This window comes from Topomyia yanbarensis, chromosome 1 (assembly GCF_030247195.1).
Source record: "Topomyia yanbarensis strain Yona2022 chromosome 1, ASM3024719v1, whole genome shotgun sequence".
Classification (NCBI taxonomy): domain Eukaryota; kingdom Metazoa; phylum Arthropoda; class Insecta; order Diptera; family Culicidae; genus Topomyia; species Topomyia yanbarensis.
The window spans coordinates 45,377,046-45,388,816 of NC_080670.1; the positions used below are offsets into that span (position 1 = coordinate 45,377,046).

The following is an 11,771-nucleotide window of genomic DNA, read 5'->3' on the forward strand; positions in this document are numbered from 1 at the left end:
ATCCAGTCTTTATGGGCACCTATAAGCTGGAGAGGAGTAGTAGGGGAGTGGAAAAATCAATAGGGGATTGCATTTCAAAATCTTCGATTGATCAATGGCAATGATTGCCACAGGCACTTTTTCCGCACCAGACATTCACAATCGAAATGTGCCTCCACCCGTCAGGAAAATGCACCCGTTCCTCTTATTAATTAAATTGATAGGAACAGGGGCATTTAGCACATTCTATTAAGTCGCTCAAAATAAGGTACAGAAAGTGTATTTGGCTGATTCGACTATTGAATTATTTATTTATTTGGATAAACATTTTACAGAAGGTATTGGCTTACATTATGAGAAAGTATTAGAAAATGACCAACAAAAGAAATAGCTACTAGAAGGAGCAAGCCATTTGGTCGCTTGTATCATTTTCGCTTTTGTGATACTACACCGGTGTAGTGCAAAGAAGAGATAGATTACACCCAAGTTTTAATGAGTGTAGCACCGACTACGCCCGTGTAGTGCACATTCAAAAACGAAAATGTCATTAGTTTGATATTTGTGGCCTCTTGAAATTGAGAAATAAAACACGGCTCGTTTGTTCTGCTGTGATTTTTATCCATTTCCTTGCATAAACTTTTAGTATGCATACAATGAGTGTACCTGTTGTACCTAAAGTCCACTAACTCACCAGTAGGTAACCTGAGTATAACTATACACCGTACAGCAAACGGTAAAAAACGTCAGAGCTAGTAAGCTGGATCATTAGAATTACTCAATAGTCTCTCAGTCGCAATAACTGTTTGATGTCATCGTGTTTCTACTAGAGTCAGACTGTTCGCTGTCCGAATCATACTTTTTCACTTGAACTTCCGGAACAGAGGCACTGTTCGTGTCCAGCCAATCAAGCGATTGCGCCAAAGGATGATCTCGGTGTTTCTTCGTTTTTAGATGTGCAATGAAATTCTTTTTCTCTGAACACTCTTTTCCGCATATCGGGCATCGGTAAGCCTTCCCATGTTCATGTTCCAGGATGTGAGTTTCGAGTGTCGATTTACGTTTGTAAACCACTCCGCAAATCGTGCAGCGATATTCTGTGGGAAAATGCATCGAGCGCATGTGATGGCCAATGGACTTCAAAACCGCCCCACATAAATTGCATTTTTTCAGTCTATTCTCCGGTTTAGTACCCTCTTCAGCTTCTACGAAAGTGTAGTATTCCTTCCAATCGCGCGAAAACTTACTATTCGGGTCCTGCTCATGTTTCTTCAGATGGTAACGGAGAGAAAACTCTGAAGGATAACTGCAACAAAAAAAATGTGGCACCCCTCTCTGAAAATTACACAGAAACAAACCTTTTACCGCAATATTCACATTTCACTTCCTTGGACGAATGCATTGTCTTGATGTGCACATGAACTGAGTCCAACGAGCATAACTTTTTGTGGCACAAATGACACTCATACTTCTTCAATTTTTCATGCTTCCGTTCAATATGCCGGCGAAGTTTATGTTGTGCAACAAACGTTTTACCGCAAATCTCGCAAGTGTTTCCATTAATATGCATTCTTAGGTGGTACTTCAGAGCTGATTTTGAAGAACAAACTTTACCACACTGTTCACAAGGCGATGGACATGGAGCATTTTCACCGAGATGGTATGTCTGTACATGCGTATCGATGGCCCCTTTGTTGCTGTACCGTCTGTCACAGTGGGGACATTTGTGCGGGTTCTCGTGCATTCGCTTATGAATATTCAGAGTCGTCACTTTATTTATGACAACGGTTTCCAAGACGCATTCAGTGCATGTGTAAGGCACTTCATTCAAGTGAGAATCGAGATGAACCAGTAAAGCCTCAGCCGTACCTAATGATTCGCTTTTACAAATGTAACATCTATAGTCATGCAATCGTGGAAAATTTGGATCTCTAAACCGTGTCCTGGGACGTCCACCCTTGCGCCCTCTTGGAATTTTCTGACCACCGACTTCACGCTTTTTTGTTTGCGTTTTACGGCGAGGTTTCTTTGGAGGACTTTTTTCTTCAAGCATATCATCTGACTTATTTTCGGTTTCGGACTGCAGCCATTCTTCATCAACTTTTTCATCGTCCTGTTTCAGATCACCAATATCCTTATCATCTTCAACAATCTTTTCATCAATTATGTCGATTTGCCTAATATAAATAAATACGATTTAGTTGGTTTCTGGACTTGATCGAAAACTACATATCAATATGATATGTAGTTTTCGGCTTAACTCAACACTAACAGCTCACGGGTGGTAGCTTGCTCTATTTCATCGATATCGAATATTTCCTCCTTAATATCGACCTGCACCAATTGTCCATATTGCTGCAAACGAAGCATACGATCGTTGTCCCGAAAGGTTTCAATTGTTTCCTGCATTTTGGTTATGGTAGATAGACACATTTCACAGAGCTTTTGCGGTAAACCATCGTCGGGAGAGAGCTGAAAGGAACCCCATTTTCATATAGTCTTTCATGAAATTAGAAACGTTATGTTGGAAAACAGGTTCGTTTTTTGTAAGTAATAGATAAGACCGATAAGAACTCACTGAACGTTGTGATTAAACAATGCACTAGATTTGTGGTACTGAGATTTTCCTCCTGTTATTATTGAAACATGTAACTTGTTTGACCTAAATTAAACACATGTAACAGATCACAATAAAATTACAAATCAAAGTTATAAAAATTTGTTGACATTATCGTTAAATACCTAGATGGTAATTTGATAAAATAGAGCGAGCATTTCCTTTTTGGTAGCACCAGTGCAATTTAAGAAAACAAATTAGTTTGCGGAAAATCAGCTTAGATGAAGATTGTGTATCGAGTAGCTTCAACCCCCTAGTCATTTTAGAGAATGGATGCTGATTTGTAGTTTTGTCGTTCGCTAATTTTGATATACGGGTTTGATTTGGGTAGGTCAAGGAATGTTTAATGAATGAGTCAACAGAAGGGATTTTTTTGCTACAAGTTCTAGAATAAGCCTATTTCTTACCTCAAGTCGTAAAATATCGCCAAAAAATTGCTGAGGTGAATAAATACCATATGCCATATGAATCGAATATAGTGGACATTTAATTTCACAGCATAGTCGGCAAATTTTCTCGAAATCCATCCTTTTTTTCTATTTTTTTTTTGCAAAAATCAGTGTTTCATATAAAGCTTGTTCAAAAACCTAACCAAATACGCTTACAAATTGTTCAACAAACACTCAACATCACACACGGTGACCAGATTGAATTAGCGCACTCTAGAAAGAGTGTGGCCAAGAGGCCATGACATATCCAAACAACCATGAAATTTGACGTATTCACAATACACGGTTAAATAAAACAACCTGCAGAATAAGTTCTTATATCTTACTTTTGAGTTGTGCGTCGCTTTCGCACTTATTAGTGTTGTCAAAAACAAAACGAGAGATTCGACTCAGTCGAGGTCTTCCGTGGAGGAAGGTACTTTTGAGTTGTTTGGGGTATACTCAAAATTAGGTAAATTCAACTTAAATTTGAGTATAAAAAACCAATCAATGAGTTGTAATTTTTGCCGTGGTTAAATGGAAACTACCTTCAACACGGTTTACCTAATTTTAAGTTCCCCCACGATACCACGAGATTGAGTCAAAGGAACTCAATTTTATGTAGTTTTTCGTTTCCGTGTAGAAATACGTCAGATTTCTGCTCGGATACGTCAAACGCGTCTTGGCCGCACTCTAACTAGCAGAGTTAAAAATAATCGAAGCTCTTTGTTGACGGCTGAAAATGAACCTGATGCGACTCGCGGTGAATAGAAAAAATATTCATTCAAATATCCATGTTATTCATTCAGTTGAATATCGTACAATATATTCATTTCGCTATTTATCTAGGAAAATGTTTTCAAATGCCGGTAAAGCATATGAAACAACAATCATCATCGCTTACATTGTGCCAGGGCCTACTTTGATGCGTTTGATTCGTTGCTGCACGGGCGCTTCGTGTAATAATCGGAGACGAATGAAAATCTGCATGGATGAATGGGCGGTTTGTTCGTTTGACGTTTTCAGCTGCGTCACTGAATATTGAAACTGAATGCGGCTGAATATGATCAATTTTCATTCAATGAATTTGAATATTTTTAACTCTGCTAACTAGAGTGCTCTAGATTGAATTACTTTGGTGCTCTAACGTCGGTAATGTAGGTGTGCCCTTTGCTAAAAACCTAGGATAGGATCCGCCAGCTGGCTTCTTCTTATATTTTACTAATCCCTGTTGAAAACGACATACCCCCACTCGACCAATGTTGCCAAAATATTTGTTTTGTTTCGGTCGTATATTTCATCTGATTAAAATATTCTATATTGACTTATTTGACGTCTAGGACACCAACACAGTTGCAATGTGTATAGACAACATACATATAAAGCTATGTTTTCAATTCGCCATCTGATTTAACCTCATTTGGCAAAAAAACTACCCGATTTAACCTCAATCTCGCACTAACACAACTCCACATAGATTAGTCAATTATGTACCAATTTCATGGAAAAATCAAAGATTTAGTCGCATTTAAACGATCATAACGTTTTTTTTTCCATCGGAATACAGCAAAACAAAATAATATATATTCGTTGTTGGACATTACGAAAAATATCTTCACGCCTCTTCATTTTTGTAAGTTGCTTTCTGAGTCAAGCAACCTCTGTCACAAGAATAATTTTCTCTGTTCGGATTTATTTTAAATATTCTAAAACTACTTTTCTGCAAGGTTTAATTTTTGTTTTGGAGGAATGTATAGGTTTTTACATGTGATTGTTTCGGAGAAAACAGCAGTAGAAAATACACTCTCCTATTTACACCGATGATCGATTCAGTTGAAAACTGTACAATTCAACTGTATCGATAATACCAAAGGAAGAACAAGAAGCGACTTCCGGGATAACTTTCTCGATTATTGCCAAAAGGGCAATTAAACGTATTACGAACTGAACAATTTAGGCCGCCATTATGGGTGGCACATAAAAAGCTGGATTGTTGGACGAATCATATTGAAAATGGTTTTTAAACATTTTATGCAATGGTTGGCATATGGTACCCATTTATGCGGGAATTTACGTCTCGCGTAAGTGAGTGAGAATTACAATGCCTGGTCGTCATAAAGAAGCTCTTGTTTCACCTATATTGCCGCAAGATGCCCATAATATGGAAAAAAGCACAACCTTTCATATAAGGTAGGCAGAAACGACATCAACTATTCAATTCTGGCTGAGCTTTACTGGGATAAGCCTTTCCATTCTCGTTCAAAAAAGAAATGACGCAGAATATTTTCGTGAGGAAAACATAATATTTGGAATTGCGAAAACCGGTTAAGATTAGGCATTGCGCACTTCCCACCAACCTGAACTCCACACTTTCAAAGTGCGAGTGATCTCAAAACTGCAAGTTGTCAAAACACATGTCTCTAAGTGATAGAGATGCTATTTTCATAGACAGACCAGTCGAACTAACCAGTCTATCAGAAGAATTTGAAAGAGGAATGGTAAGTACCCATTGCGGTTAGGATCCAGTTTTTGGAGCCACAAGCAATATTTCGTGATGAAAATAAACTAAACTCTGTTAATCCATATTAAACTCTCTCTGGGTAAAATTGGCTTCTCTCTCTCTTTTCGTTTTTCGCTGGAGAAAGTAGGATGCACAGATTTCAGATCTATACGACAAGACGAGACAACTGATTTCTTATTTTTGGTTTTCTTGTGCCCTTCCAGTCAAAAAAGGCGGACGTTTGACTCCGCTAATTGCCCCTAGAAACAGATGAAATTGAGTTCTACAAGATGACGACACAAATGAACTAATGATGAATGAAGTTCATGTTTGACAATTCTTAGTGGTTTATTTACTTTGTCAGTTACGTGAGTACGAGAGCAACGGGTGCTCATCTGTTACATTCGAGCTCACGTAACTCCCATGCAGAGCTGCAAATTTTCAACAGTTTGTTTTGAACTTGAAGGAGGAAAAATTCTCAAATCATGCCCTACTATGTTCAATTCGCAGTTGTTCGTTTCCATTATTCATTCAAACAGCCGACCTTCTCAATCATTTTCCATTCATTTTCAATTTCATTGACCCTGTGAATATCTCTTTACTGGGATATTGACTAGGTTTTCCAAGCCAAACTACTCTGAACATACTTCTTACTGTCCATGTAAGCTTGAAAACGCAAAACGTGACATTTAACCTAAACTGGCCTCTACAGACCAGATGACAGTTTTGGTTGGTGAATGAAAAAGCATCAATTTGAAATGAAGACGTACGATTCAGTTATGAAAATCCCGCCAACTTGAAAGTGAATGATTGAGGGAGGCTTTGAATTTGAATCATGGTTGGGTTTGATTGAACTGAAAGTTGGCATTTGAAAATGAAAATTTGCACCACTGCTCCCATGTAAACAAACCACCGAGAATTGTCAAACGAAGTTCATCCGGCTCATTTTGTGGGGTTATGTCGGTTGGTGTAAAACCTAATTCGCGGCACGGATGCCAGGTATATTTTTCAAATGTCTTCACATTTCATAAACAAAAAAATCGCCCTTATTCTTGTTTACGATGATTCGAATGGAAGGGGTTTGTATTTTCGTTTACAACAGCAAAATCGAATGGGCTTTACTATTCGTTCGAACTAGAAAAACTCATAGTAAGAGAACTGCGGAGAGAAAAACAGCATTTTTGGCAACGTATGCCCCGGCATTGTATGGCAACACGTCCAATGTTATAAAGGATAGGAAATGATCGGTTGGATTCGTTTTTTGACAGCTAAACGCGAATCCAAACGATCCAAAATGAAGTCTCCGCAGTTCTCTTTCTAGAGTTTTTCTAGTTCGAACCGCTTACGAACGAATCTCGCATTCGTCGTAAACAAGAATGTCTTCATTTGTCTACCCCGACCAGAATTCCGAATCGGTTTTTCGGTATTGTGCCAGAATTCTGTCAAGACATCCGAAAAAATGCGTCTTCAAAATGAAAAACCGGAAAACCCGTATTCACTACAGACACTTTATACACAGCCTAGCGAAGTGTCAAAAATTGCAGCTGAACAGACTGTCAAAAGTGCAGCCAAACGAGCATGAGGTTTTTGAGGGGGGAAGTACAAGAGGAAAAGCTTATGCCCAGTGAGCAAATTTTCTGGCAGAGACAGCTCTGCTAGATTTCTGTAAGTCTTGGTTTGGCAGCCATGTCAGATTTCTGCGCGTATCCTGTCGGGTTAGTTGAGCTAGGGCGAACTCGGTTTTGCTCGCGTTTTCTGGCAAATTTTGACAGGAACCGAGCAAAACCCTGGCATAACTCGGACATAAACTGTGCAAAGATCCTGGCAATTCCTACCTGGTAGAATTTAGCACGATTCGAGCAAAACATCTGACAAAGATGTGGCAGGAAGCGTGCAGAGATCTTGGCCCAGCGATGCCAGATTTACAGATATGTCTGTATTTTAGACTTTTGATAGCCTCCTACAGACGTAGCCAGAGATCTACAGACTTTTCAAAGAGTAACAGTGTTTAGCAAAATTGCACTAGAATAACTGTATTCAAATACGAGTGATTCCTTTTTAATAGAATTCAATCTATTTTTAAAGTAATATTCTAGTGTAACTAGGATTTACACAACCATCTACAGACTTTTACAGACATTTTAATTATTCTTCTAGACATTTAAAAAAAACATGTGGCATCACTGTCTTGGCCATACATTTCTGACTGGATTCTGGATAAAAGTGAGCAGCATCGGTTGGTTTAACCGCTTCTGTCAGAAACGGTTGTTGCATTTGAGCGAATTCGTTGCCAGAATTCTCGCACAAATCGCTCGCAGAAACTCTGCCAGCTCAATTTCACCACAGAGAACAGACATATAAGCTAGAACAAACTTTCCCGAAAAACCTGTGTAAACATTTAAATGAAAATACGTTGAAAATCACCATCGCATACAGGTTCGCATGCGTGAATCACTATTGTATCCAAGTTTGCACACAAATCCCGTATAGCGATTGCTGGCCGATCGAAGCGCCGACCTGTGGCAAGTTGCTACTTGCTGTTGTCATTTCAAAGCGACAGTTTTATTTCTTACACAAGTTGAAAACTTTACTTGTATGTCAGTTCTCAGTGATTTCACTTTGCTCCACTTTTGCTAACTTTCTGCTTACCACGCTGACTGGGTGGGAGCTTCCGTGATGCCAGTTTATATTCATGGTTGCTAGTTTTACTGTTTTTCTCTCCGCAGGTCTGTTATACAAAGTGTCTATAGTCTTCACAAACTTTGAAATGTCTTCAAAATGAAGTCATGTCTTCACATCTGGTATCGCTGATTTGCGGATGCGATTATTCAAACGATTTAAAGGCAATTTCATTCAATACTTATGGGGTTTTCGATTGATTGACACCGGTGTAGTGGAGTGCACTGAAACTGCACCGTTTTTGCACTTTCTTGCAGAAGTGCAGAAAACTGGGTATGTTCAATTGACACTTCTGCTAGAAAGTGCAAAACCAGTGCAGTCCACTACACCGGTGTCAATAATTCGAAAATCCCATTAGACAAATTTTGGTTGTTTTTTGCGTTTCTCTGACATGGCGGTTCATGACGGCGCCGGTGGTTGAGTGGTAAGCGTGACCGCCACTCATTCCAGTTGGCCTGGGTTCAATTCCAGCCGAGGTCGTTGAGATTTTTCCGAGGTGTGGTCACATCTTCCTTCGGAAGCCGTTGGTCCTTCGGAAGCCGTTGAAATTGGTGGATCCCCCGATCCCTAGTCCAGGTAGTGGAATCACCTCTCTGGCGTCGGTAAAGAAGAAGTATATCCAACTTCTTTAACTCTACTAACAAAAATACCTCCTCCCCCGTGATACTTGTGGAGTTTGCGCAGTAGGGTATATACGGCCTCTAGCAAAAGCAAGTATCGGACTAACAATTCCCTTTCCTTCCGCGATCTACGTTCGGGCCTGGCCGGCGCCCGGTATTGATCAGAAACAACTAGGATTACCAGGAAGTTGCACATTGAAAGATCCAAGCATACTGATTCCCTGTGCAACTTCAGCTAGTCCCGATCAATATCGGAGTAGAGCAGCCAAGGGGTGGTCGCACAAGCTCCAAGCTGTGACATTGGCGGTTCATTTAGTTATTTTTGGTTTTCTTTTGCCGCAGAGGCTAAATATTTAATGACAGTAAATTAAAAAACGGATACTGTTGCGACCGCAAGAACAAACCTAACATTCATAAAACCATTCGATTCACCCTTCCGCCCACTTACATGTGAAAGTCCCTTTACAGAACAGTCTGCAGTCTACACACTTCTAATTATGCCATTTGACCCCCACCCCTAAAATGCTGATGAAGGCTAAAGGACTTCTCGAATACCTTTCTACTTATACAAAGAAATATTTAAGCAATATCTCAATTGCACAAAGTGTCTCCCAATCATTATCTAATACTATTGTTGTTTTTTTTTGTTTTAGCCAACTCATTCGCTATCCGAATTTTTCTTTACTGCTGTACTAGATGCCTTCAACCAGTCGAGACATTTGGCCAATGGATGATCTCGGTGTTTCTTTGTTTTTAGATGTGAAATTAAATTCTTTTTCTCAGAAAATTCTCTGTCACAGATTGGACATCGATAGGCCTTTCCTTCTTTATGCTCCAAGACATGAATTTCTAACAACGTTTCAGTCTTGAAAACCGCGTTACAGAGATCGCAGCCGTATTGTTTTGGAAAATGAACCATGTTCATGTGTGACGAAATGGACTTCAATACGGCCCCACATAAATTGCATTTCTTCAGCCTATTTTTTGGTGCGGTACCTTCCTCACCATCTAATAATGTGTAATATTGTTTCCAATCGGACGTGAACTTGCTATTTGGATTCTGCTCATGTTTCTTCAGGTGGTAACGGAGGGAAATTTCCGAAGGATAGCTGCAAAGAATTCAAGATATTATGTCATCTTAATATTACAAAACTTGAGACCAAATACCTTTTATGGCAGTATTCGCATTTCACTTTTGTGGTCGAATGCATTGTTTTGATGTGCACATTCACGGAGTCTAAGGAGCGTAACTTTTTGTGGCACAAATGACATTCAAATTTTTTTAGCTTTTCATGCTTTCGTTCAATATGTCGACGAAGCTTATGCTTTTCAGCAAATACTTTACCACAAATCTCGCAAGTAGATCCATTGGTGTGTAATCTCATGTGTTGCTTAAGAGATGACTTCGAGGAGCACACCTTACCACACTGCTCACATGGTGATGGGCAAGGAGCACTTTCGCCGAGATGATACGTTTGTACATGTGTATCGATTGCCTTTTTGTCGACGTACCGCCTGTCACAGTGAGGACATTTGTGCGGGTTCTCGTGCATCCGTTTGTGAATGTTCAGCGTAGAGACTTTGTTGATAACAACGGTCTCCAAGACACAATCAGTACAAGTGTAAGGCAGTTCACTCAAATGAGAATCGAGATGGACTAGCAAAACCTCAGGCGTACCCATTGAGTCACTTTTACAGATGTAGCATTTGAAATCATTTAAACGTGGTCGATTCGGATCCTTAAACCGGGTCCTGCGGCGTCCACCGTTGCGCCCTCTTGGAATTTTCTGAGCAACGACCTCCCCATTTTTCCTTGACACTTCATCGCTACGTTTATCCAGGAATGATGTTTCTTCTTCAAGTGTATCTGGCTGATTTACAGATTCGAACTGAATCCATTCTTCTTCAATCGTTTCATCTTGTGCTAATCTATCCACATCTTGGTCAATTTCTGCTAACTGGGTTATGTTTTCCGCATCAATAAAATCAATTTGCCTAACACAGAAATAATAATAAAAGTAATTTCCGCCTGTTGGTTAATTAAGTAATAAGGATTTAACTAACAATTCATGAGTGGGTGCTTCTTTAATTTCTTCAATACCGAAAACATTCGCTTTAATGTCGACTTGCGTTAATTCCTCACACTTGTGCAATCGAAGCATACGGTCGTTGTCTCGAAAGGTATCGATTTGTTCCTGCATTTTGGTCAATGTAGATCGACACATTTCACACAGCTTTTGTGGTAATCCATCGTCGACTGAGATCTGAAAAATAGAAATACTATTTTCAATTATCAAAAATCGATTGAACATTGAAAAGGTATGTATAAATTATACATATACATTGTATATTGCTCCGATCCTGATAACCAAATGCAGAACGTATAGATAACTATGAGGCTACATTTCAGCTCTGTTGAAACGGCGATGATATCTGAGGACAGAAACATCACAGCACCATTACCGGCGCAGTTTCATAACATTGTTTAAAAAATCAGCTGTTTCTTGTTTTGCTGTTTGATTTATGGAAGTTAGGGGTCTTCTACGTTGCATCAATAACGAATATTCTATTCTGAATCCTCCCATCACGTTAACTAGGTGTTAGTTGTATTAGCTTACCTGAAATCGCAAAATATCACTACATAATCGCTGCAGCGAGTCAAAATCATATGCCGTATGAATCAAGTGTAGACGGTGTTTACTTTTGCAGCAAAACCGACAAATCTTATCGAAATCCATGCTATTCTTAATTCACTTTTGCAGAATTGATTAAAGTGATTTTAGTAAATTGGGAATAATGCCTAACGTCACTTAATGTTATTCAACATTTTGATTTCACGAATTCTACGCGAAAACTGCGTTGATTGAAAGTGTAAAGATCTGGTGTAAATTAAATTCAATTCCCGTTGATGTGAAGAGTTATCTGATTTTTCTTTGACTGTCAAATGAAGC

General features: G+C 39.2%; 2 protein-coding genes across 2 annotated transcripts; both read right to left on the reverse strand.

Annotated features, from left to right (window-relative positions):
- Positions 1-576: 576 nt before the first annotated feature.
- LOC131677509 (zinc finger protein 33A-like) lies at positions 577-3,218 on the reverse strand. Its single transcript, XM_058957364.1, has 4 exons — positions 3,001-3,218; positions 2,249-2,448; positions 1,335-2,153; positions 577-1,282 (listed from the first exon to the last, which is right to left on the reverse strand). The coding sequence occupies exons 1-4, from the start codon at positions 3,118-3,120 to the stop codon at positions 766-768; spliced, it is 1,656 nt and encodes a 551-aa protein (XP_058813347.1). The 5' UTR covers positions 3,121-3,218; the 3' UTR covers positions 577-765.
- Positions 3,219-9,213: 5,995 nt separating this feature from the next.
- On the reverse strand, positions 9,214-11,771 carry LOC131677513 (zinc finger protein 182-like). The gene is made up of 4 exons (XM_058957369.1): positions 11,439-11,771; positions 10,885-11,084; positions 9,988-10,815; positions 9,214-9,929 (listed from the first exon to the last, which is right to left on the reverse strand). Exons 1-4 carry the CDS (start codon positions 11,556-11,558, stop codon positions 9,479-9,481), a joined length of 1,599 nt encoding a protein of 532 aa, XP_058813352.1. The 5' UTR covers positions 11,559-11,771; the 3' UTR covers positions 9,214-9,478.

What these genes read in the sequence shown, in the direction of transcription:
- LOC131677509 (XM_058957364.1), bottom strand. Translation starts at nt 3,120, where the DNA reads ATGGATTTCGAGAAAATTTGCCGACTATGCTGTGAAATTAAATGTCCA. An exon ending in GCGATATTTTACGACTTGAG is followed by an intron (nt 2,449 to 3,000) that starts GTAAGAAATAGG and finishes GGTTCCTTTCAG; the next exon opens with CTCTCTCCCGACGATGGTTT. An exon ending in TGTGAATATTGCGGTAAAAG is followed by an intron (nt 1,283 to 1,334) that starts GTTTGTTTCTGT and finishes TTTTTGTTGCAG; the next exon opens with TTATCCTTCAGAGTTTTCTC.
- LOC131677513 (XM_058957369.1), bottom strand. Translation starts at nt 11,558, where the DNA reads ATGGATTTCGATAAGATTTGTCGGTTTTGCTGCAAAAGTAAACACCGT. An exon ending in GTGATATTTTGCGATTTCAG is followed by an intron (nt 11,085 to 11,438) that starts GTAAGCTAATAC and finishes TCTATTTTTCAG; the next exon opens with ATCTCAGTCGACGATGGATT. An exon ending in TGCGAATACTGCCATAAAAG is followed by an intron (nt 9,930 to 9,987) that starts GTATTTGGTCTC and finishes AATTCTTTGCAG; the next exon opens with CTATCCTTCGGAAATTTCCC.